Source organism: Thalassophryne amazonica, chromosome 4, assembly GCF_902500255.1.
Source record: "Thalassophryne amazonica chromosome 4, fThaAma1.1, whole genome shotgun sequence".
Lineage (NCBI taxonomy): Eukaryota > Metazoa > Chordata > Actinopteri > Batrachoidiformes > Batrachoididae > Thalassophryne > Thalassophryne amazonica.
Window position 1 is genome coordinate 92842540 of NC_047106.1, and position 26244 is coordinate 92868783.

Below are 26244 nucleotides of genomic sequence, written 5' to 3' on the forward strand. Positions count from 1 at the left end.
TCACGGGCAGCCACCTGGTAGTCATTCTCCCTTTTCAGCACAGGACTTCTTGGATTATTTCAAGAAGAAAATAAAAGATATTAGGCTGAGCATATCTCAGCACGCCTTAGCCCACCCATTAAAACCTGCTGTGGAGGTTGGTGCTACCACTGAGGTGTTACTTAGATTTACAGAATTTGATAGTATCTCACTAGGCATTCTGACGAAACTCTTGGAGTCTACAAAAAGCACAACCTGTTTATTTGATCCTATACCAACAAAACTGTTTAAGGACCTGTGGCCCACTCTTGGGCCAACTGTGCTGGAAATTATCAATCTGTCATTAACCTCTTCTGCGAGCAATGGACTCAGACACCATTACAGTTTTGGTGTTGTTAGATCTTAGTGCTGTTTGATACCGTGGATCATCATGTTTAGATAGGTTGGCAAATCTTTTTGGGATTACTGGTAGTACCCTTGCGTGGTTGATGTCATACCTGCCGAGTCATTCTTAATGTGTTTTGTATAATAACACTACCTCTAACCTTAGTGACATGAGATTTGGGGTTCCACAGGGATCCATTTTAGGCCTCTTGCTTTTCTCCCTCTATGTAGCACCCCTTGGGCATATACTGCGGAGTTTTGGGATTGCCTTTCATTGTTATACTGATGATACTCAGTTGTGCATGCCAATAACTGCAGGAAATCTTATTCCCATAAAATCCCTTGAGGACTGTCTTTAATCAGTAAGAAGCTGGATGTCAAATAACTTCCTACTTTTAAACTCTAATAAGACTGAAATGATCGTTCTTGGTCCAGCGAGACATCGGCATCAATTTGATCAGCTGGCGCTCAGCCTGGGTTCGTGTGTCATACCAGCTAGTAGTTATTTTTTTATTTATACCACATAAGTGGTGTTATATGGTTCAACATGTACTGGCTTTTTGTTTTGTTTTTTATCCCACGTAAGCAGCGCGATGTGGTTCCACATGTACTAGCTGGTTTTTATTTTTTTTTATTTATACCACATAAGTGGCGCCATGTGCTGCACTGCTCCTGCTCAAAAGACACCAGCACATGCATGTACTCTTGCACCGGTTTCGTGCACACCTGCCCATCGGCACAATGTTTTGTGTGCTAATTTCGAACTGTTTTGTGCTGATTCGCCGTTTTCATCCAAACGGCGTCCAAACTTCACACTATTTGTGAAGGGGCCATTAATTAGGTTGACCAGGCAGGGAGGTGTTAGTGTGTGAAGGATTTTGTAAGTAACAAAAGCTTAAAATCAGACCTCTCAGGGACAGGAAGCCTATGAAGGGAGGGCAAAACCAGGGTAATATGGTCAAACTTTTTATTTCTAGTCAATGCTCGAGCAGCAGCATTTTGAACCAGTTTGAGACATCTAATGCTAGACTGCAGTAAACCAGAGAATAGCACATTGCAGTTCTCCAGTTGTTAGGTTCTTTTATGTGGTGAGTGATCTCCAAAAGAATTGGACAGGAAACAGACTTTAAAGTTTTGGTGTTGTATTGAGAAAGTTCTTACACTGATACAGAGAGCCATCTCAGCGCTGGGATCTTTCGACCAGATCACATGCAAACATGTAAGACAAAGAACCTTGTGTGTGTGTGTGTGTCTGCAATATAATGTTTGTCACGCAATAAAACAGTGTTCCATCATGGTGATTCTTTTCTAAATAGACATGAATACTTTGGTTTTATCACTTAAACATCTATAAAAAGGTCAGATGGTTTTATCAATTAGACAGCTGTAAAAAGATTAGATAGTTTTACCAAATACATTTTGTGCATCAGCCATTTCGAAAAGCAGCTAGGTTACGACATTTTGGATGTGCATGAGCCGTTTTGTGTTATGCATCATAGAACACTCTTACACAATCTTGAAGAGAAAAAATCTTGAACAGAAAAAGGTATGGACAGTCCCTGAATCAGCCATAGACTGGACAGGACAAATCTTTGCAATATTACAGACGTGGAAAAAAGCAGTCCTCGTGAGTTTTCTAATGTGTAGGCCAAAGGACGGTGTGAGACTGAAGATCACCCTAGTTTTTTCACTTTATCACATCATGTATAACACGAGTTCTAACTGATTTCTGTGTCTCACAGGAACAATGACCACCATCTCGGTCTTGTCCAAATTTAATAGTAATAAATTGCGAGACATACAGTTTTTCACTGAAGCCAGGCAGTCTTCTGAAGTTTTAGGCTGAATCTCAATTCTATCCCTTGGCCCTTCCCCTTACCCCTTCCCCTCCGTTTTGCGCGGGCACGAGAGACAGAGGGGTGTCTCAATTCTCTTTTTGGAGCGAGGCGGAGGGGAAGGTGGAGGGCTTCAAACCCCTCCGTTTGGAGTGAATCTGGATGCACACTCTGTTTGGAGGGGTAGGAGGAGCTTACCGCTGTCCCCGAAAAAATAAACATGACGCAGAAAGAGCTGCACAAATGAAGCGGCTTTCATTACAAATTGCGCTATTTAGAAAGTTATAACTTGCCAAAAAACTTTACAGCAACTTGTATGCTGTTGGATGCATGTTGCGTATATTGTCGTTCTGAAGAATATCGTAACTTCGCTCGTGCGCTGAGGTAATGCATATACACACGAATGCTACGATAAGACACTTTTATTTCTCACAATGGAGAAAATCATGATAAAGGATAAGCACGTATGTTCAGAAATCTTTGGATAATATCAATCCCTGCTGTTGGATTTCAAGGTCTGTAACGTGTGTATTTTGTAAACAAACAGGATCCCTGAGCAGACTCGTCTCCTAATAAGCTTTCAGGCAGAAAATGAGAAGTTTCATCAGTGGGAATAAGTTGGAAAATATATACATACAGACATGTATATGTGTAACACATAACCTGACATCCTAATAGACTGATATTATTTGTCAAATAAATTTCTAAAGGAAATAGGGCTGGATGCCAAAAATGGGAGAATTTGAAAAATAAATACAGTATAAGGTTAACAGAACTAGATGCAGCCCATAACATACATACAGATGCTGGTCATATAATTAGAATATCATGAAAAGTTAATTTATTTCTATTTCTTTTATTACTGTTTCTACCAGTCTAATACTTCTGTTAGTTTTTCAGTGTAACTGTTGTGAATTGTAACTCATTATTTTACTCCTGTGTGAATCTTAAGAGTGGTTAGCATTTTAGTTAGCGGCTAGCTCGTGCTAGCTTGGCTATGTTCTTGAATTTTCTGGTGCACAAAGTACACTACTTTACACTTTACATAAATCCTGCGTGATGCTGGCAGATAGAGTGGCTCTTTTAGAGAGCCGTGGAAGCTAGAACAGCTTCTTAGCTGAGTGGAGTTAGATATTACGGGCACTCCAGATGATGTTAGTGTTGGGCCAGCTAACGTGCCCATTAGCATCAGCCTAGAAATGCCGGCTGTGGATGACAGCTTTTGTATTGTGATTAGGTAGAGTAAGTCACGTAGGGCTTGGTGCCCAGTTGTGGTACCCATATCACACTTGCCATTGCGAACTTTGAACCGGTTTTCTCCCTTGGATATGCCTGTTTTGAGTTCTTTCAGCCCACGGGTGACTTCCACTCCTATCTCCAGGCCGAACCACCGGGCTTTCATGATAGGGGATTCTATCACTTGCAAAGTCAGGTTACAGATGCCAGCTGACATTAAATGTATTCCTGGGGCCAGAGCTCCCGACATTGCCTCCCATCGTAGGGTGCTGACGCTGCAGAAGGGGAGAAAGACAAAGGAACATGACACTAGATACAGTCACATTGTTATTCACGTTGGCACCAATGATGTCAGGATGAAGCGTTGCAAGGTCACAAAAATGGACATAGAGAGGACATGTGATCTTGCCAGAAAGATGTGTCAGCATCAATTAATAGTCTCTGGTCTCCTCCCCTCCCGGTGTAATGCTGAGGCGTTTAGCAGGCTGACATCGTTAAATAGGTGGCTGGCTCAATTTTGTAGACAGCAAGGCTTTACTTTTATTGATAACTGGCCTTCGTTCTGGGGCTGCCATGGCTTGCTGATGCCAGATGGCCTTCACCCTACTGGGGAAGGCACCGCTATCTTGTCTGTAAACATAGATAGAGCTGTACAGGGAGGGTAACATGAGGACTATACATCAGGCCATGGAGGAGGTGATTAGAGACCCTGCAAGGCTTATGACAAATGTGGAATCCATTAGCTTAGCAGGGAAATTAGTGCAGAAAACCCACTATGGTGATAGTGCAGTTTATGTGGAAATTCAGCAAGTTGAGACTGTGGCCTGTTTCCACAAATTTGTCCATAAAAATCATAGCGGGATATGCTTTGCAAACTTAATACACTTTACTACATTGGGTAATGTTGAAACTGAGGATGGCCCGTTTGCTGCGGGTTTGAGTGTGTTTGTCTGTCTATATGTGGCCCTGCAACAGACTGGCAACCTGTCCAGGGTGCACCCCACCTCACACCCTATAACTACTGGGATAGGCTCCAGCCCCCCGTGACCCTCAGTTGGAGTAAGCGAGTAAATGGATGTATGGATGTATGGATGTATGGATGGATGCCTTATTTTCAGTAAAGGTTGTTATTTTCAAACATCCCTTTCATTGTAGAGAATTTAATTCAAATGCATGATGCATCTTTGGTACGATAATGGATATTGCAGATGGCATGGGTTTAGCAATCAGATGGGACGCAGCCGGCGCGGTGCAGCGGCACAGGAAAAACACCTCCGTGTTGATAACCATTTGTAAAATCCAGGCGGCTTTTGATGGCTTTCAGTGGAGTGCGTATCTGAGAAATTGTTTAACAGCTGGACATGTTCCAACTTGTCCTTAAGGCTTCCAACAGAGGTGTTTTTCCTGTGGCGGAGCGTCGCGGCGGCTGCGAGCCGTCGCTGCAATCCGCCCGCACGTCTTTCATTAAAAAATCTCCTTTAACAGTGGAATATCCGGATAAAATGCTGAAACCGACTTCTTCTGAAACTTCTCTGTTCTCTCACGATGTCCTGGATCAATAGAGCCTGAAATGTGGAGGTTTTCAGCTTGAAACAGGCTGATGACGGCGCCTGGGACCGCTGCGCGATGTCCCGCTCTGTGGGAAGTCCTTAAAGCGACAGTATCACCTCAAAATCTCTCATCAGCCGTTAAAATTTTCACCGAAAACCAGCTTAATTTTTCGAACCATGTCCACTTCGATGTGCCTCACAGGTTTAGAAAAAATTTTAATCAAACAAAGCGCCAGTCTCTCAGTAACTTCTCAGACAAAGGAATTCCGACGAGGGGCTGGACGACTCCTCCCACAAGGAGTGCTCACAGGCGAATGACGTCACCGACAGGCGTGGAAAAACTCACGCATGCGCACGAGGGTTCAAGCATGTCTGACGTAAAAACATATGAATGAAATCCATATAGTTTTTGAAAAAAATAAAAAGGACCTATACTTTATGGACAGACCACGTATATTGTAACTGACTCTGAATTCAGGGCAGTTCACAGGACTACACTCACAGTCAAAATACATGAGGAAGAAGGTTTTGTGGCTCTTCGGTAGCTAATATAAGACACTTTGTAGTCATGGCAACAATATACAACACTACGTGATCCAGCAAACAAATATGAGAAAAACAGACTGCATTTTACCACTAGTGTGCTACAAACACCATTCTGTGAATATGTGCATTTTGTCCTTGTGCGGCTTTTTCGTTTTCATTATTTGTGGATTGTATGCTGACGTTGGTACGGCAATGGAAAATTACATTCTCTGAGCAAAAATAAAATGTGAAGGCTGCACACACAGTGTAGTTTTAGGATTAAGGACTTTGTTCAATTACAGTTTTGCAGTGTTAATGGTGCCAAAATAAATATTGTACTTTCAATCAATCAATCAATCAATCAATTTTTTTATATAGCGCCAAATCACAACAAACAGTTGCCCCAGTTTCCTCTTCCCCAACCAGATTTTATCTGTGCAGTCAGGGAGTCAAACCTGGGACCCTTTGCTGGGGTAGTTCACATCACGAGGAAGCTTAATTCTGCCCTCGGGGTCAGACTCGAGGTTCCAAGCCCAGTAGGCAGAACAGATAGATACACAGTGGTGGACACAGTTCCGCTAATTCGCTAACCGCTAATTATCGAAGATAATGTTTTCATTATTAGATTAGCTTTCAGATAATGTTGAAAACTATTATCGGACTAATTATTTTCCGATAAGTTTTGGTCCGATAATTTTTAAGCTGCTAACGTATTTTTGCAGACGTGGTAAACAAAGCTGAACAGTTACAAACATTTATGAAACCTAAAATCAGCTGAGTACCTACCTACAAAATGCTTTGTAGTAGATGTGCAGTTCTATTCTCCGTAAACAAAGGAGAGCTTGTTCTAGAAGAATCCACTCTATCCTTTGCAGGCAAAGGAAAACTGGTCACAGAAAAGAAAAAAGCTCATTTCATTTGACCCCATACTGATACACTGGCAATATCACCCAAGTCATCCAGAGGCATACAGTTTTAACTTATGGTTAAAATTTTAACCAAACTAATTTCAGACAAGTTATTTAAATTAACGTCACGTCTGAAGTTTTATAAAGTGAAAATATCAGCTATATGTTTTACTTTTTAAAGTAATACACTAATTTTGAAGGTTTTATTGTGGAGATGCTGTGCCCAGCAGTGCATTATGGTTGATGTCAGTACATTCACGACAGAAGTAATGCATCTGAGACACTCTGATCAGGCACCACATGGACAACAGCATTAAACTCTTTGTATAGTAAGTCCCTTCGGCTGATCCCTTGTTTTGCACTTGGGGTTGCCACAGCAAATCCAAGGTGGATCTGCATGTTGAATTGGCACAGGTTTTATGCCGGATGTCCTTCCTGACACAACTCCACATTACATGGAGAAATATGGCAGGGGTGGGATTTGAACCCGGAAGCTTCTGCACTGAAATCAAGCGCTTTAACCACTTGGCCACCACCCCTGCTAGCATTAAACTCTTTGTATATTGTGCCTAAAATTCTTGTGAATATATTCTCTGGGTTTATAGACATTGTTATTGTGTTTTTTTTTACAGTATGTAAAAATGTCAGAAGAAGCTCAGGTTGCTTCTCATTATTTTCAAATGGAATCATTGCAATTGATTCCTGTTTGCTATGTCTGTTATGTCCAACACTGTCTGTCATCTTTGTTCCAGAGTAATATATGTAAGATGTCTGAAATTCAGTCTGTGTTTATTAAATTCCACACATCTTAAACGTAGCAGACACGGATTATCTGGAATTTTGTTTTGGCAAGTTTCCACGGTCTCTACTGCCATCTACTGGCCAGTAGTGTTCATGGCAGTATTCGCCCGGCACCAGTAGATCATGGCATTGTTCAATTTATTTTTGACATTGGTTAAATCAGACGGTTATCTAATTACAACTTGGCTTATTTTTTTTTTTTTTTTGAAAATGCCTTTTTTTTACAAATGAAAAATGGCATATTTTACAAAGGCACATTTATCTGTAAACACCAACACACGACACACCTCACATTAACGTATTGGTTTACATAGAATGAATGAGTCAACCAATCAGTGTTAGCGGAGGCACATTTTACCCATAATCCCTTTCACATCTGTCTGTGTTTGTTACAAAACTTCAGAATTAGTGCATTATTCAACATTAAAAGATATATGTTATATTTTAACTTTGTACAAATGACAGAATTGACATTAATGGAGTTATTCTATCAGTATTAATTTTATTTATAAACCAAACCATAAGTCAGCACTGCTTTAATTGCCAAGTCCTCCACCTCATGGCAGCACTATTATGGAGTAGAGAGTTGAGCTTTGTTGCGCTTCTCGACTGCTTTGCTGGTGAAAGCTGTGTAAGCTTCCAGTAGTGGACAGGGTGCACAAAGACAGAAGTGCTGATTCATAGTTTAGGTCATCCTTTGATGCTACCAGAGGTGATCGTGGTGTTAAAACTCAAAATCAACTTGTTAGTAGTTGCAAGTGTACTGGAGACAATACTGGAAGTTATCAGTTATCTGTAACTTATGATAAATTTTTGGGTGGTTTATCGGTTTAGCTTTATAAAAGATAACTTTTCAGTGAGCTGATTATCTATTATCAAAGGTAATTTTTTTTTTTTTTTTTTGGGGGGGGGGGTTATCTGTGCCCACCACTGCACATACATAGGTTCCCTTCACACCTATTCTGTTTGGTCTGTTTCAGTCTGTTATTTCAGGTGATTTGGTACATTTGGAGATGTGTGAACATAAATTTGGAGTCTGTTGTGGGCCAAACAAAAATAGATACACTGTCTGGACAAACTAACTTACTGTTAAGCACAGAGCAGCTTCTATGCCATGTTTGGTAACTAAGGTACATCTGCAGCCATCACTCATGGGTAATTATCATATTTTTAACTTTTACATAAAACACATGCGCATAGACTTTTAGAAAACAATGTTACACAGTTCCCAGAAGCACACAACCAAAGACATTAAGATCAAATCAGACTCATGTGGTCACACATACACACCAAGGCAAACCAAAGATGAAAACTGAAACCGTTTGTGATTTAGCGTGCTTCCCGGCTGTGTTTTGTTGCTTGTTAGTGGGCTAGAAGTCATTAGCCAGCGTCTCTCCTTTGTACCGTCTCCCCAAGCTCTGGGCGTCAGCACCAACAGAGTGATGGAACTAAAGCTTCAACACATTTTCGCCCTGTTGGTGACTTTAGACTTCATTTTGGTGAGCACAAAACCGCGGGCACCTTGTGAGATCTCCTCCTTGACGAAATTAAATAGATGTAAAATTCACGTATATTATAGTGAAACCGACGTTCTTTTGAAAATGCGGCTGAAGGTATAACAGACTTGTTATACAGAGGGCCACAAGGTGCAGAATGAAAATTAGACTGATATTATTGGTGAGCATGAGTAAAAGTTAATTACAAAACCGGAATCAGGATACTGCAAATGCAACAGGATCTGTGACTGATGAAGTACAGTTTAAATAAATGCAACTTGCAATTATGTCCATATATAGAACGAGTATTTAGACAATGACAAAGATTTTATTTCACTTTCTGTTGGATGCAGAGCAGGTAGTGAGTTCAATTCCTGGTGGCACTACCTGTCTGTGTCTTTGGACAAAACACTTCATCCTCATCTACACTGTCCTTGTCCACCCAGCTGTGAAGAGGTATGAACCTCAGCTGCGATGGCCTGACATCCTGTCGAGGGGGAGTTGTACACTCATCCATTTCATGATATACGATTCGGTGATAAGCACCAGCACCAGTGGGCCTGAAAGCCTGCACAGGACTTCATCCAGTGACAGCACATGGGAGTTCAAAGCATACAGTTATGCTCAAAAGTTTACATATCCTGGCAGATTTTTTTTAAGGCCTTTTTTAGAGACGTTTTATGGCCTTTTTTAGAGAATATAAATGATAACACAAAACTGTTTTTTCACTCATGGTTAGTGGTTGGATGAAGCCATTTATTGTCAAACAACTGTGTTTACTCTTTTTAAATCATAATGACAACAGAAACTATCCAAATGACCCTAATCAAAAGTTTACATACATCCCCATTCTTAATACCATGTATTGCCCCCTTTAACATCGGTGACTTTGTGGATGAGGCTCTCTGATGGTGAAACTGCCACTGAATATGTCTTGGGCTTTATGTACATCAATTGCGAAGAGTATGGCAGTATGGCACTCTATGGTAAATGGTAAAGCAATGTTGTGTGAGTGCAGAATGCTTTTAGAACTTTAGGCCTCAACAATTTTTAAAAGAGAAACTCACTCACTCACTCATCTTCAACCGCTTAGTCCAATTAAGGGTCGTGGGGGGCTGGAGCCTATCCCAGCAGTCATAGAGCGCAAGGCAGGGTACACCCTGAACAGGACACCGGTCTGTTGCAGGGCCACATGTAGACAAATGCACACCTACGGACAGTTTAAAGTTTCCAATCCACCTAACCTGCGTGTCTTTGGATGTGGGAGGAAGCCAGAGCACCCAGAGGGAACCCATGCAAACATGGGGAGAACATGCAAATTCCACACAGAAAGGCAACAGTTGGGAATCGAACCCATGACCTTCTCGCTGTGAGGGAACAGTACTAACCACTAAGCCACAGTGCTACCCTTAGAAGAGAAACTCAACTCTTTTATTTCCTGTTAATTATGTAATTTTTAATGTTAATTTACTCACACTCTCATCACTCATCTTTAACCGCTGATCCGGGATTGGGTCACGGGGGAAACAGCTCTAGCAGTGGACCCCAAATTTCCCTTTCTCAGGCCATATTGACCACCTGTGACTGGGGGATCCCGAGGCGTTCCCAGGCCAGTGTGGAGATATAATCTCCTGGGTCTTCCCCGGGGTCTTCTCCCAGATGGACGTGCCTGGAACACCTCCCTAGGGAGGTGCCCAGGAGGCATCCTTACCAGATGCCCGAACCACCTCAGATGGCTTCATTCAACATGAAGGAGCAGCGGCTCTACTTCGAGCTCCCCACGGATGACCGAACTTCTCACCTATCTCTAAGGGAGACACCAGCCACCCTCCTAAGGAAGCCCATTTCATCCGCTTGTACCCGCAATCTAGTTCTTTCAGTCATGACCCAACCCTCATGACCATAGGTGAGAGTAGGAACAAAGACTGACCAGTAGATCGAGAACTTCGCCTTTTGGCTCGAGAGCTTCACCTGTTAATTTACAGTATTAATGTATTCATAAATTGTTTAGGCTCTTGTTATCATATACACAGTATTATTATCTTATTTTATTATTACTTCCATTTTGTAATTTGATTTTTAAATGGACCACAATGAAAATAAGTGTTGTCACTTTCTTGGACATGAATGGACATGTTTATAAGCAACAGTGGCAGCCAGCACCATTAACAACCCCTCATCAGCCACTTGACAGTCCTTTTTTGTCTTTATTTTTTGTTATGGCCATTGTGCATGTTAAAAGATGTCAACATCATCCAAAACAGAAGGTTCACTGATCCTCACCTGTATCTACCACAGCCCACATTTTCAAAGCTGAATATGTAGTTTTTTTACTGAGTTACTCATAGATATCTTGCAGACCCAGTGACTGGCTGACTCCATTAATCCTGTTTTATTTGCTTGCTGCAGAGAAAAGATTAAATTTTGCCTTTGCACCTCAATGGTGCAGGCTCTCACCTTGTTTTTCTCTCTTCAGTCCTCCATTTACTGCATGACAATGAAGAGTCACAAATGACAGGAAAATGATATCCTCTGTGTTTCCCCCATCTACTCACCATCAGATCATTACATCAGAATAATCTAAATAATTCAAAGGATCAGCCACAGTCTCTGTCCTGTGGTAGTACAGCATTTATCTGCACTCTACCAAGAATATCTGTTTCCTGAATCACAACCACATCATGGTGACAGAGCTCATTCTGATGTATTCTGTGGTGAAGAGAACTTTTTCAGAAACAATACAAAATGTAATTTTCAAAAGCATATAGATAGATAGATATCTCTGATGTATCTACATAGATCTATATATATATCTACACATCTACTGTAAATATATATATATATATATATATATATATATATATATATATATATATATATATATATATATATATATATATATATATATATAGTGTGTTGCCCATGGTGATGTATGGGTTCTAGATTGGGTAGTATTGAAAATAGGTAGCTGACATTTTTCAAGGGTGCTAATAAATTATTTAAAGTTTCTATAATGAGTTGGAATGGCGTATGAGTCCAGAATGTTTTTAGAACTTTAGACCTTTAAACCGCAACAATTTTTAGAAGAGCTCAACCCTTTAATTTCGTAATTTAATGTTAATGTCTTAATGTGTTTATAAATTGTTAAGATTCTTGTTATCATATTCACATTATTATTATTATTATGAGGATCACCATCATTATTATTACAAGTATTTTTCTCATTATTATTATTATTTTATTACCTGAAGCCATTAAATATGGCCATTGGGTATTGTGAAGGCTTTTTGTCCATCTGTTCATCCATCTGTTCCTAATTTGTTATGGTATGATCTTGTGGACAGTAGCATGGAGACATCACTTCCTGGTGTCATTAGCTGCTAACTTTGTTTCTTTTTTAGCTGTCCCAGCTTTTTTGAAATGTGTGCCTTGAGATGGCTTTTGTTGTGATTTGGTGCATTATAAGCTAACTAAATTGAAACTGAGCAAGAGAAAGTCGCGTACTGACGACGATGCCGAAATGGGTAAGTTTAAGTTACCATATGAAAGTATTGATGTGGATTCTGATACAGAATTATCGTTTCACATTTGATGGATTTTCATATTTGATGGATTACTCCGTGCCCTGACTGCTGTTGGAACGATGTTGACATGACAAGAAGCCTCACCGACCGAATTACCTACAGAAAAATAAACCGTGCAAACAATGGAACTGGATTAGAATGGGAATAACCCTCTTGTGTCTGATGATTTGTGGATGTTCATGCTGGATTACGGTCACAAATATACGTTAAAGCTCAATTTGCGACCGTATAACCAGCATGAACGTCCGCAAATCATCAGACACAACAGGGTTATTCCCTAAATGTGACAGCTGTCACTCAAAGTCCAGTGAGGAAGACTAAACAACTGATCCAAGGTTGAAAGGAATGTGTCAGCCCACTGGCTTACAGATTTGTGTCTTTTCATGATGGGTTGTGTCCAGTGGTGGGCACAGCTAACCAAAAAGTTATCTTAGATAACCATTAATCCGATAACTGAAAAGTTATCTTTTATGACGCTAAACCAATAAACTGCTAAAAAATTTATCTTTATTACAGATAACTGATAACTTTTAGTATTGATTCGGACACGGCCACATCAGATTTCACTATTGGCTTCTGAAAAGCCAGTTTCACTTTAAGCACCACAGGGGCTGCTGGGTAAATTCAAGGATCACAAACACATAAGAATGCACGAATAAAGAATGAATAAAAAACTAAAACCCTAAACACTGTCATCATCTTTCAAAAGCAGTAAAACACAGTATTATAAGTCACAGTTTATCTCAGTATAATAGACACCAAAATTTACAAACTAATAGCTGCTGTTTTTTTCACACGTTTTGAACCCTGCGGTTAAACAACCGAAATACGTCATTAATGCATTGATTGGCAGAATAACAGACATGTAGTAAATATAAATTCTTACCTGTTAGTTTCAGTGTTACTTTCATCTGAAGAAATAATCCACATAAAGCGTCCTTTTTAAAAAATCCAAAGCAGTGTCTAAACAGTGAAGAAAAGTCCCTCCCTCTGTACACAGCTGCGCCGTGAGAGCTCCTCTCCCCCACCGAGTCTTGGCAATTAAATTATACCATCAGCCACAAAGAAATAAAGTAAAATAATGTTAAAATTTGTCTGTTTTGTTTTTGTGTCAAGCAGACAACCTGAACTACACTACCCACAATGTTCCCTGCATCGACCGGCCAATCACACTTTTCAATTAATGATAACGTCATCAGCAAGCGACAGGCAGCCAGTCTGCCCCAAATACAGAACAGACGGACAAAAATGTTTGATTTTAGGGTTTACAGACATTTTTGACCGTTAAACATTGCTCACTTTACCAGCAAAAACATCGGATTGAAAGTTATCGGAACTACATTTATCGGAAGATAATTGGTCCGATGATGGTTTTAAAACTTATCTGAAAAGCTAATCTGCTAGCAAAAACATTAGCTTCGATAATTATTGGCTATCGGATTAGCTGAACTGTGCCCACCACTGCTCGTGTTCCAGCTTTGCGGGCAAACAAAATAAGAAGCACCAACAACAGTCTGATTCAAACCAGATAAACAATTAAATCCTGAAAAACTTGGACCAGAAAAGCAACTAAAGCTGTCCATTTTGCTAAACAGCAGTCTAGTGATTGATGTTGACGGAGTATGTTTGTGGTTTTTGTGTTTCCAATGCAGCGTTCTCCAGGCGGTTTGTCAATCCCTCTATGTGCCTTCCAAGGCACTGTATCATTGCAAGCACCCACAGGAAAGACTCTATCTCTTTCCACCTACGAGGTCAGCAGTGATGGACTCAAAATTTCTCCAAACAATGCCAAGAAGGTAACAGTGCTCACTAAAATGTCTTTTTGGAAATGATAGATATGTAGTTTATTTCCTGCCTCTCTTTCTCTATCCCTCCATTCTCTCTCTGTCGACATTCTTTTAAACATAATTCATATCCAGTATAAGGTTAGACACTGGTGATTTAAACCACAGGTATCATCTACAGCAAAGGGCACCAGATGGGCTGATTGCATTTTTGTGTTGGTTGGTGAATAAGTTTGCATATTAATGAGCTTGAAGTTAATATTGTTTTGTTTTGTTTGGAAAGATAATTCAATTACAATACCAAGTAGACACTTTATACTTTCATGATAGGTACTCCCAGGGACGAGAAGAACTAAATGTACAATATGGTTATTTGGTGCATGTTTGTGAATATAAAAAAGAATGAAGTGGGGCTCTGTGCACATCTGTTCCTCGCTTATCTCAGCTGTGAAGAAAAGGAGGTCCTCCATCGTATTTCACAGATAGACCACTTTGAAACAATAGGCAGTGGTGGGCACAGTTCTGCTAACCATCTTAGATAATGTTTTCATTATCGGATTAGCTTTATAGATAACTTTGGAATTTATCATCGGAGCAATGATCTTCTGATAAGTTTTGGTCCAATAATTTTTAGACTACTAACATTTTTGCAGACATAGTTTTTTGTAGTAGATGTGCAGTTCTATCCTCTACAAGCAGAGAACATCTGGTTCCAGAATAAACTGCTCTATCCTCTGCAGGCAAAGGAGAACTAGTCATAGAAAACAAAACAAAAAACTCTTCTTTTTTTTTTTGACCCCATACTAGTATGCTGGCAATATCACCCAAGTCATCCAGAGGCATAGAGTTTTAACTTATGGTTAGAATTTTAACCAAACTAATTTCGGACAAGTTATTTAAATTAACGTCACGTCTGAAGTTTTATAAAGTTAAAATATCAGATATATGCTTTAGTTTTAAAGTAATGCACTAATTTTGAAGGTTTTAGTGTGGACATGGTGTGTGCGCAGTGGGTGCGCATAGGTAAAAGTTCACGATAGGAGAAATGCATTTGAGACACTCTGATCAGGCTCCACATGGACAACAGCATTAAACTCTTTGTATATTGTGCCTAAAACTCTCGTGAATATTTTCTCTGGGTTTATAGACATTGTTACTGTGTTTGGTTTATGAAAAAATGCCAGAAGAAGCCCAGGGTGCTTTTCCAAAAGCAGAAATTGTGATTCAGGCCATGTGATATAACTGGTGTCAAAATGCACAGAACACTGCCATCTGCTGGTGACTGGCTATATCACAGTGTTGTCGACTGCAGGATTTTAAAATTATCTGTAGGTTTCCAAAACCTGTGACCCCACACGTGGAGATAAAAACAAATCATAGTTCTGACACATTTAGTTGTACAGTGTGTGGTGTCAGCCACATGGTAAAAATACCACACACAAACAGATTTCACACAGAAACATTCCCAGGTCAGACACCTTGCTTTCTGATTGGCTGCATGTCACATTTAGCTCCTCACATCCTTCTGAGCAGATCAGAGCATCCTTACAAACCACACACGGCAGGAATATCTGATAAGATTATATTTAGCATCATCACGATTGTCTGGGCGTCCTTAAGATTGTCGAAAGGGGAAGATCGGGTCCGATATCAGCCTAATTATCTTGTTGTGAACCAGGCTTGATGTTTACGTATGTTATGACGCCTCACGGAGCGACTGATTGATGCGTTATGCCACCGCACAGAACATTTTTTCACTATTATTTGATTTCTTTGCGTGACTGACATTGTTATTCAAGCATTCAAACGGCGATTCCTATCGCCACACAATTCCAACACACAAGAAAGTTTTTTTTGACATTTCTTGTTATTGAAAGAAACCTTGTATCCCTAACCGGATAGAGTTGTGATGTCATCACGCGTGTGCTTAGGCGCTGTCAAACGAGATCTTGAAAATTGTTCTTTTTTTATACAAATGAAAAAATGACATATTTTACAGAAGCACATTTATTTGTAAACACCAACACATATTGCATTGATTCACTTGTGTTGGTTTATACATAGAATGAATGAATCAACCAATCAGTATGAGCAGAGGCTTAGTTACCCATAATCCCCTTTGGGGATCTGTGTGTTATTGTTCGAATCTTCAGAATTAGTGCATTATTTTAAAATTAACAGATATGTGTTATATATCACTTTGTACATTTTAAAGGTTACATTAATGTAGGTATTCTCTCCGGAATAATTTTATTTTTAAAGCAAAACCATAATTCAAACCTGCTTTCTATTTCAAGACCTCTGCCTCATCACGGGACTATTGTATCTTGTCAAGATAAGTGATGCTTTTCTACAGCAGGGAGGCAGAGCACACAAAGACAAGCACTAGCTCAGGGGTGCTCAAGTTCAGTCCTCGAGAGCTACCTTCCTGATACTCTTAGTTGTCTCCCTGCTCTAACACACCTGAATCCAATGAAAGGCTCATTAAAAGCCTGCTAACGAGTCTTTCATTGGATTCTCTCCCCCTGCCATCCCCTCATTACCCCATCCCCGTAGAGACGGTGCCTGCTCCCAGACCACCAATAACCAGCAAATATCTATTTAAGCATAAAAATTCAAAAAGAAAAAATAATATAGCACCTTCAACTGCACCACAGACTAAAACAGTTAAATGTGGTCTATTAAACATTAGATCTCTCTCTTCTAAGTCCCTGTTAGTAAATGATATAATAATTGATCAACATATTGATTTATTCTGCCTTACAGAAACCTGGTTACAGCAGGATGAATATGTTAGTTTAAATGAATCAACACCCCCGAGTCACACTAACTGTCAGAATGCTCGTAGCACGGGCTGAGGCGGAGGATTAGCAGCAATCTTCCACTCCAGCTTATTAATTAATCAAAAACCCAGACAGAGCTTTAATTCATTTGAAAGCTTGACTCTTAGTCTTGTCCATCCAAAAAACAGTTTTATTTGTTGTTATCTATCGTCCACCTGGTCGTTACTGTGAGTTTCTCTGTGAATTTTCGGACCTTTTGTCTGACTTAGTGCTTAGCTCAGATAAGATAATTATAGTGGGCGATTTTAACATCCACACAGATGCTGAGAATGACAGCCTCAACACTGCATTTAATCTATTGTTAGACTCGATTGGCTTTGCTCAAAATGTAAATGAGTCCACCAACCACTTTAATCATACATTAGATCTTGTTCTGACTTATGGTATGGAAATTGAAGACTTAACAGTATTCCCTGAAACCCCCCTTCTGTCTGATCATTTCTTAATAACATTTACATTTACTCTGATGGACTACCCAGCAGTGCGGAATAAGTTTCATTACAGTAGAAGTCTTTCAGAAAGAGCTGTAACTAGGTTTAAGGATATGATTCCTTCTTTATGTTCTCCAATGCCATATACCAACACAGGGCAGAGTAGCTACCTAAACTCTGTGAGTGAGATAGATTATCTTGTCAATAGTTTTATATCCTCATTGAGGACAACTTTGGATGCTGTAGCTCCTCTGAAAAAGAGAGCCTTAAATCAGAAGTGCCTGACTCTGTGGTATAACTCACAAACTTGCAGCTTAAAGCAGATAACCCGTAAGTTGGAGAGGAAATGGCGTCTCACTAATTTAGAAGATCTTCACTTAGCCTGGAAAAAGAGTCTGTTGCTCTAGAAAAAAAGCCCTCCGTAAAGCTAGGACATCTTACTACTCATCACTAATTGAAGAAAATAAGAACAACCCCAGGTTTCTTTTCAGCACTGTAGCCAGGCTGACAAAGACTCAGAGCTCTATTGAGCTGAGTATTCCTTTAACTTTAACTAGTAATGACTTCATGACTTTCTTTGCTAATAAAATTTTAACTATTAGAGAAAAAATTACTCATAACCATCCCAAAGACGTATCGTTATCTTTGGCTGCTTTCAGTGATGCCGGTATTTGGTTAGACTCTTTCTCTCCGATTGTTCTGTTTGAGTTATTTTCATTAGTTACTTCCTCCAAACCATCAACATGTCTATTAGACCCCATTCCTACCAGGCTGCTCAAGGAAGCCCTACCATTAATTAATGCTTTGATCTTAAATATGATCAATCTATCTTTATTAGTTGGCTATGTACCACAGGCTTTTAAGGTGGCAATAATTAAACCATTACTTAAAAAGCCATCACTTGACCCAGCTATCTTAGCTAATTATAGGCCAATCTCCAACCTTCCTTTTCTCTCAAAAATTCTTGAAGGGTAGTTGTAAAACAGCTAACTGATCATCTGCAGAGTAATGGTCTATTTGAAGAGTTTCAGTCAGGGTTTAGAATTCATCATAGTACAGAAACAGCATTAGTGAAGGTTACAAATGATCTTCTTATGGCCTCAGACAGTGGACTCATCTCTGTGCTTGTTCTGTTAGACCTCAGTGCTGCTTTTGATACTGTTGACCATAAAATTTTATTACAGAGATTAGAGCATGCCGTAGGTATTAAAGGCACTGCGCTGCAGTGGTTTGAATCATATTTATCTAATAGATTACAATTTGTTCATGTAAATGGGGAATCTTCTTCACAGACTAAGGTTAATTATGGAGTTCCACAAGGTTCTGTGCTAGGACCAATTTATTCACTTTATACATGCTTCCCTTAGGCCAGGGGTAGGCAACCTGTTCCAGAAAGAGCCATGAGGGTGCAGGTTTTCTTTGCAGCCACTGAGTCTACCAGGTGATTTCACTGATTAATATCACTTTGAGCAGATGGAATCAGTTAATCAGTGAAATCACCTGGTGGAGTCAGTGGCTGCAAAGAAAACCTGCACCCTCATGGCTCTTTCTGGAACAGGTTGCCTACCCCTGCCTTAGGCAGTATTATTAGACAGCATTGCTTAAATTTTCATTGTTACGCAGATGATACCCAGCTTTATCTATCCATGAAGCCAGAGGACGCACACCAATTTGCTAAACTGCAGGATTGTCTTACAGACATAAAGACATGGATGACCTCTAATTTCCTGCTTTTAAACTCAGATAAAACTGAAGTTATTGTACTTCGTCCCACAAATCTTAGAAACATGGTATCTAACCAGATCCTTACTCTGGATGGCATTACCCTGACCTCTAGTAATACTGTGAGAAATCTTGGAGTCATTTTTGATCAGGATATGTCATTCAATGCGCATATTAAACAAATATGTAGGACTGCTTTTTTGCATTTGCGCAATATCTCTAAAATTAGAAAGGTCTTGTCTCAGAGTGATGCTGAAAAACTAATTCATGCATTTATTTCCTCTAGGCTGGACTATTGTAATTCATTATTATCAGGTTGTCCTAAAAGTTCCCTGAAAGCCTTCAGTTAATTCAAAATGCTGCAGCTAGAGTACTGACAGGGACTAGAAGGAGAGAGCATATCTCACCCCATATTGGCCTCTCTTCATTGGCTTCCTGTTTAATTCTAGAATAGAATTTAAAATTCTTCTTCTTACTTATAAGGTTTTGAATAATCAGGTCCCATCTTATCTTAGGGACCTCGTAGTACCATATCACCCCAATAGAGCGCTTCGCTCTCAGACTGCAGGCTTACTTGTAGTTCCTAGGGTTTGTAAGAGTAGAATGGGAGGCAGAGCCTTCAGCTTTCAGGCTCCTCTCCTGTGGAACCAGCTCCCAATTCAGATCAGGGAGACAGACACCCTCTCTACTTTTAAGATTAGGCTTAAAACTTTCCTTTTTGGTAAAGCTTATAGTTAGGGCTGGATCAGGTGACCCTGAACCATCCCTTAGTTATGCTGCTATAGACGTAAACTGCTGGGGGGTTCCCATGATGCACTGTTTCTTTCTCTTTTTGCTCTGTATGCACCACTCTGCATTTAATCATTAGTGATCGATCTCTGCTCCCCTCCACAGCATGTCTTTTTCCTGGTTCTCTCCCTCAGCCCCAACCAGTGCCAGCAGAAGACTGCCCCTCCCTGAGCCTGGTTCTGCTGGAGGTTTCTTCCTGTTAAAAGGGAGTTTTTCCTTCCCACTGTAGCCAAGTGCTTGCTCACAGGGGGTCATTTTGACCGTTGGGGTTTTACATAATTATTGTATGGCCTTGCCTTACAATATAAAGCGCCTTGGGGCAACTGTTTGTTGTGATTTGGCGCTATATAAAAAAATTGATTGATTGATTGATTGTAAGAGTAGAATGGGAGGCAGAGCCTTCAGCTTTCAGGCTCCTCTCCTCTGGAACCAGCTCCCAGTTCGGATCAGGGAGACAGACACCCTCTCTACTTTTAAGATTAGGCTTAAACTTTCCTTTTTGCTAAAGCTTATAGTTAGGGCTGGATCAGGTGACCCTGAACCATCCCTTAGTGATGCTGCTATAGACTTAGACTGCTGGGGGGTTCCCATGATGCACTGAGTGTTTCTTTCTCTTTTGCTCTGTATGCACCACTCTGCATTTAATCATTAGTGATTAATCTCTGCTCCCCTCCACAGCATGTCTTTTTCCAGGTTCTCTCCCTCAGCCCCAACCAGTCCCAACAGAAGACTGCCCCTCCCTGAGCCTGGTTCTGCTGGAGGTTTCTTCCTGTTAAAAGGGAGTTTTTCCTTCCCACTGTCGCCAAGTGCTTGCTCACAGGGGGTCGTTTTGACCGTTGGGGTTTTTCTGTAATTATTGTATTGCTGTGCCTTACAATATAAAGTGCCTTGGGACAACTGTTTGTTGTGATTTGGTGCTATATAAATAAAATTGATTTGGTTTTGATTTGATTCAGGTGTGTTGGAGCAGGGAGACAACTAATAGTATCAGGAAGGTAGCTCTCGAGGACCGAACTTGAGCACCCCTGCACTAGCTCATTGGCTGTTTGGGTTTGTCATCGCTATTGGTTCTATTAGAAGCTTTGGCGGTGTTTAAACTCAAAATCAGCTTCGTAGTAGCTAAGAGCGTATGGGAGGCAAAATTTAAAGTTATCGGTTATCTGTAGCATCTGATAAATTTTTAGGCAGTTTAGCGTTAAAAAAGCTAACTTTTCAGTTAGCTGATTACCAGTTATCAAAGGTAACTTCTTGGTTAACTGTGCCCACCACTGAGAATAGGAGCGCTCCACATTTCTCCATGTACAACTGGACTTGCATCAGTTGTGGGATTCACTTTAAAAATCTCCATGTGGTGGCTACACTGAGCAGCTGGGGACAGCTGAAAGCAAATTAAACAATTAAATATAATGAAATAAGAAAGAAGTAAGAAATATAAAGATGATAACTCCTTAATAGTACATAGCAGACACTGGATACACCATGTGTTCTCTCAGGGTGGTCAGGGAGTGTATTTGCTATTATTACAGTAAGTCTTGCATATAATAGATTCAAGTGGACCAGCAAATTGTATCCATTATAATTTAAATCTGTTATATGTATGTAACGAATTAGTTACAGCCAGGTGGCGCCGAACGATCTATGGAGAATCCCCAGCACCAATTAGGCTTACATATTTCCATGATTAATAGCCTGACCTTGAGTCGGGACCTACCTTGTTTAATGACCGGGTCAAAACTTCATCTGAAAAAATTAACACCTGCATTAAGCACCAGGCATTATTAGCATTAAAAGGATTGCATTTGGTTGAGTCACTCTTTTTGTCACTCAGAGTGGTACCTTAAAATCCTAAAGCCTGATGTATGCTTCTGAAACTCTTTAATGTTGCAGAAGAAGCCCTTTTAAAGTTCTCTGTCGCATCTTTATGCAATTTCCCACAGGAATAGCAGCTTTTTCTGGATTAATTTGTCCCTCAATGAGCTCCACTTCTTTATAGAATCATCAGCCTTCAAACCAATGAAAAGGTACATACAATTTCCTCCATGAATTGCAGGTCATTTGAGCATCTTTTTCCGACTCCATGTTGTAAAGTTGATCATATTTGTGGACTTTTCTGCCAAACTCATTTGATCCTTGATCGAAATGTAATCAGCGAGCACAGTGCAAAAACCTTTAAAATATGACGGGAGATGAAGGAGTGAAAAAGTAAAAGTGGAAAAAATCACAGCCCTTTGTGGTCTCCGATTTAGCAGGTGCATGGGTTCACAGGACTCTGACCTAAAGCGGTTTATGTGTGAAACTGAACACTATATTACACTGCAGGCAACAAGCAGTATTTTGTTAATAATCACCAGCCTTGAATTATGGCCTACCACATTTAGCTCCTGTGTCTCAGCACAATTAACACCCAGGCTTTTAATCAATCATTATCCATACCTTTCGCCATGCCTTTGTAATGTGTACACAAAATGTTGCATTGTCTTGTTGAAAAATACATGGACATACCTGGAAAATATATTGTTTTGTTGCTCTGAAATCCCAATGTACTTTTCTGCATTAATGCTGCCAACACAGAAGTATAAATTACCTTTGCCAAGTGCTATAATGCAACCCCATAGCATGATCAGCCCTGGCTTTTGAACTTGTTGCTGGTCTGGATAGTCCTGTTCCTTTTTGTTCTGGCTCACACACCATCTATTTCTCTGAAAAAGATCTGGAATACTGATTCCTCTAACCACAATACACATGTTCACAGGCTTCATTTTTGCACAGTAAATAGCATTTATTCATGTAACTCCATCTTGCAGTGCTTGACAAACGTTTCCTACAGTAATCCCTTGCTCATGTAGTTATGTCAGCTGTTGATGAATGACAGTTCTTGATGCAGTGCCATCTGAAAAATCAGAAGTCACAGGTGTTCACCTTACGCTTGCATCCTTACCCTGTTGATATTATGCAGTTTGAGGGAGAAATATCCAATATCCAAAGGCCTTCCAACCCTTTTTTACATTAAATATTTCAGTAGATTTCTCATGCATTTGTTGACGACTGGATATCCTCTGCTTCTCAAAGATGCTTGTGGATAATGGTTTTGTACAAAATCATGATTACAACCAATTTTTGACCAATGGGCAGCATGGTGGTTTAGTGTTTAGCACTGCTGCCTCATAGCAAGATGGTCCTGGGATCACTTCTGACCTGGTCCATTCTGTGTGGAGTTTGCATGTTCTTCCCATGTCTGTGTGGATTCTCTCTGGGTGCTCCAGCTTTCTCTCAATTCCAAAGACATGCAGGTTTGATGAGTTGGGGATCAAATGAATTAGGGACGCTAAATTGGCCGTAGGTATGAACGTGTGACTGTATGTAGCCCTGTGGTAGACTCACACCTGCTTGTTGTCTAATGACTGCTGGGATAGGCTTCAGTCCCCCTATGACCCTTAATTGGACTAAGTGGGTATCGAAAATCAATGAATAAATATTTGAAATAACATCATTATTTAATGCTTCTGCTTCTCCCTTGTTTCACTACAGCAGATCCAAGGTGGATCTGCATGTTGATTTGGTATGTTTTATGCCGGATGCCCTTGTTGACGGAACTCCACATTCCATGGCGAAGCAACAGGGATCACCTGGAACCGGGAGCCTCGTGCACTGGAAACAAGTGCACTAACTGCTTGGCCACCTTTTTTTTTTTTTTTTTTTTTTCTTTTTCATTTTCCATATTGTCTCTCAACTTTTTCTGATTTGGGGTTGCAGAGGATCATATTACAATTAATTCTGCATGATGGCTTATGCCTGGTTCACACGACAGGATTTTAAAATTATCTGTAGGTTTCCAAAACCTGAGAGACCACACACGTGGAGATAAAAAATCATAGATCTGACAGGTTTGGTCATACAGTGTGTGGTGTTCAGCCACACAGTAAAAACAACACACACAAACAGATTTCACACACGAACATTCCCAGGTCAGACAGGAAATCTCACAAAATCTCTCGAGATTAAACGTGACTTCAGCGTAAATAGATGGAGATAGTTTGTGGACTATTTAAAACAGAGGAAAAAAGTGATAGAAAAAGAAAAGGCGTTCTTTAAAGGAGTGGAGACAGCACGACCACCAGACTTTCTGGTAAGTCAGAACAGCTGTATTGATTTTATTTTTCGCTTCGTACGTCCGTCACCTCACTTTCTGATTGGCTACACGTCACATTCAGCAGGCTGTGTGCTTGTTTTTGGTCAGAGGACACAACAAACTGTGAAATCGGAGCGCCCCTGACGTCCTTCCGAGCAGATCAGAGCGCTCTTAACACACCACACATGGCAGGAATATCTGATAAGATTATCTTTAGCATCATCATGACAATCGGGGCATCCTTAAGATTGTTGAAAGAGGAAGATCGGGTCTAACTATCGGCCTAATTATCTTGCCGTGTGAACCAGGCTTTAGTGGTTAGCACTGTTGCCTCATAGTAAGAAGGTCAGGTTAGGTGAACTGGAAACTTTAAAGTGTGTGAATGAGTTTGTCTGTACATGTGGCCCTGTGACAGACTGGGTCCTGTTCAGGGTGTACCCTGCCTCACGCCCTATGGCTCGTGGGATAGGCTCCATCTCCTCCTGCAACGCTTCATTGGACTAAACGGTTATACAAAATGAATGAATGTTTACTGCATATATTTCTGCATTAATAAGGATGTTGTGATTTCTAATGATCATTACTCAAGTAAGCTTATTTGCAGATATTTTTCATTGAAATGTGCATATGTTATGGTGACAGAAATGTGATAATATATTCAAATATGCTTATCACATTTACAATATGCATAAACAATCCCAATAGCTGTAAATCAAGACTGATTGATAAGAGACTCTGTATTCAGAATGATAATATAATAGACATATATTAAATAATAAAAAAGACATATATTAATTAGGGTGCTGATTTGCAAAAGCAATAGTACATACATTTCTTATAATTCTAGGGTTCTTAAAGCCTTATATATACAGTATATTCTGCAATAATACTGTCATATAGTAATACAGCAATATGTGACTGAAGCACAACAAGAGTCATATCCTTTTGATTTCAATCAATTCAGAAAGTGGAAGGGTTTTCAAGTGTTTAAAAAAGCATTAATATGGGGGGGGGGGGGGTAATAGGGAACTGATTTGAATTACAGTTGTTGGCTCGCAACAAATTAAAAACATATTTGGGGGCAACCATGAATAGGACACATGAGGATTTAAGTGGCACTCTTTGAAATCAGCACATAATGTAGATATATTTTATTTTACATAACTATATATTTTACATATGTTTTGGTACAGTGATGTAATTTTCCTCATTTTATATGCCACTACAGTTAATTGAAAATTAATCCATCAGTGTTGTTGTTCTGTAGGCTTTCAGTTTTGATTCAGGGGGTTAAACAAAATTTTGTAATTTGAATTATAGCTCTTTCTATACATATTCCAGAAACTTTCACAAGTTATAAGTGTTGCCACAGTTACTTTGAAAAAGTAATCCAATTACTGATTACTGATTACTCCTTGAAAAAGTAACTTAGTTACTTTCCTGATTACTCAATTGTAAAAGTAACTAAATTAGATTACTAGTTACTTTTTTAGTTACTTTCCCCAGCTGCCGACAACAACCCTCTGCCACCTCAACATGACAATGATACTTGTTTTGCCAAAACTCACTTTATAGTCACGCTTTCTTGACTTCAATGAAAATAAATACTTGTTTTATAAAAAGTAAAATAAAGACCTCTTTCTTGACCTCATATTTAACTGTTGACAGCACTGTAACAGTAAAACTTGCAATTTCTAACCTACATTGTTTATAAATGTAACTATTAAATTCTTTCTAACATTTTTCTAACATTTAAATTCTCTCTAAACATTTTACTTGTCGAAATTATTATTATTATAAGTAGTATTAGTAGCTGTAGTAAAAAAAAAAAGGCTTCAAAACTGGACCTTTAATCTAGGGGTGTTGTGAGGGGGCACATCCCTCCCCCACGCCCCCATTCCATCTAGATTCACCCCTGCTTTGGCGTTTGAGCACAAAGAATGGATAACATTTATTTATGCAGAAAACATGACCAGATTTACAGGTAAGAACGTTTTATTGCGTTTTCACATCATGTGGTCCTCAGAAAGAGAGTTTAGGTGCATTTGAGTGGAAAATAGTGTTAGTTGTTGACGCGTCGTGGATCAGCTGTTTTTAGCAGCAGATACAGAGCGGCTCAGCTCAGAATTCTAAATAAAGGAGAAAAAAAGCATAAAAATGTTTTTTGTGAAGCTCAGTGCAGGTGTGCTGTTGTCACCGTGCTTTAAGAGGTGAGGACGAGTCGAGCTGCTGTAGAAAACCGCGGATG

At 39.8% G+C, this 26244-nt stretch overlaps 1 protein-coding gene across 1 annotated transcript in view; it reads left to right on the forward strand.

Annotated features, from left to right (window-relative positions):
* The window catches only part of LOC117508490 (probable G-protein coupled receptor 149), a 56089-nt gene that overhangs the window by 27700 nt on the left and 2145 nt on the right, over positions 1-26244 (forward strand). The window contains exon 4 of the mRNA XM_034168261.1: positions 13951-14094. Within this exon, the coding sequence (XP_034024152.1) occupies positions 13951-14094 (144 nt within the window). The remainder of the gene's footprint in view (positions 1-13950; positions 14095-26244) is intronic.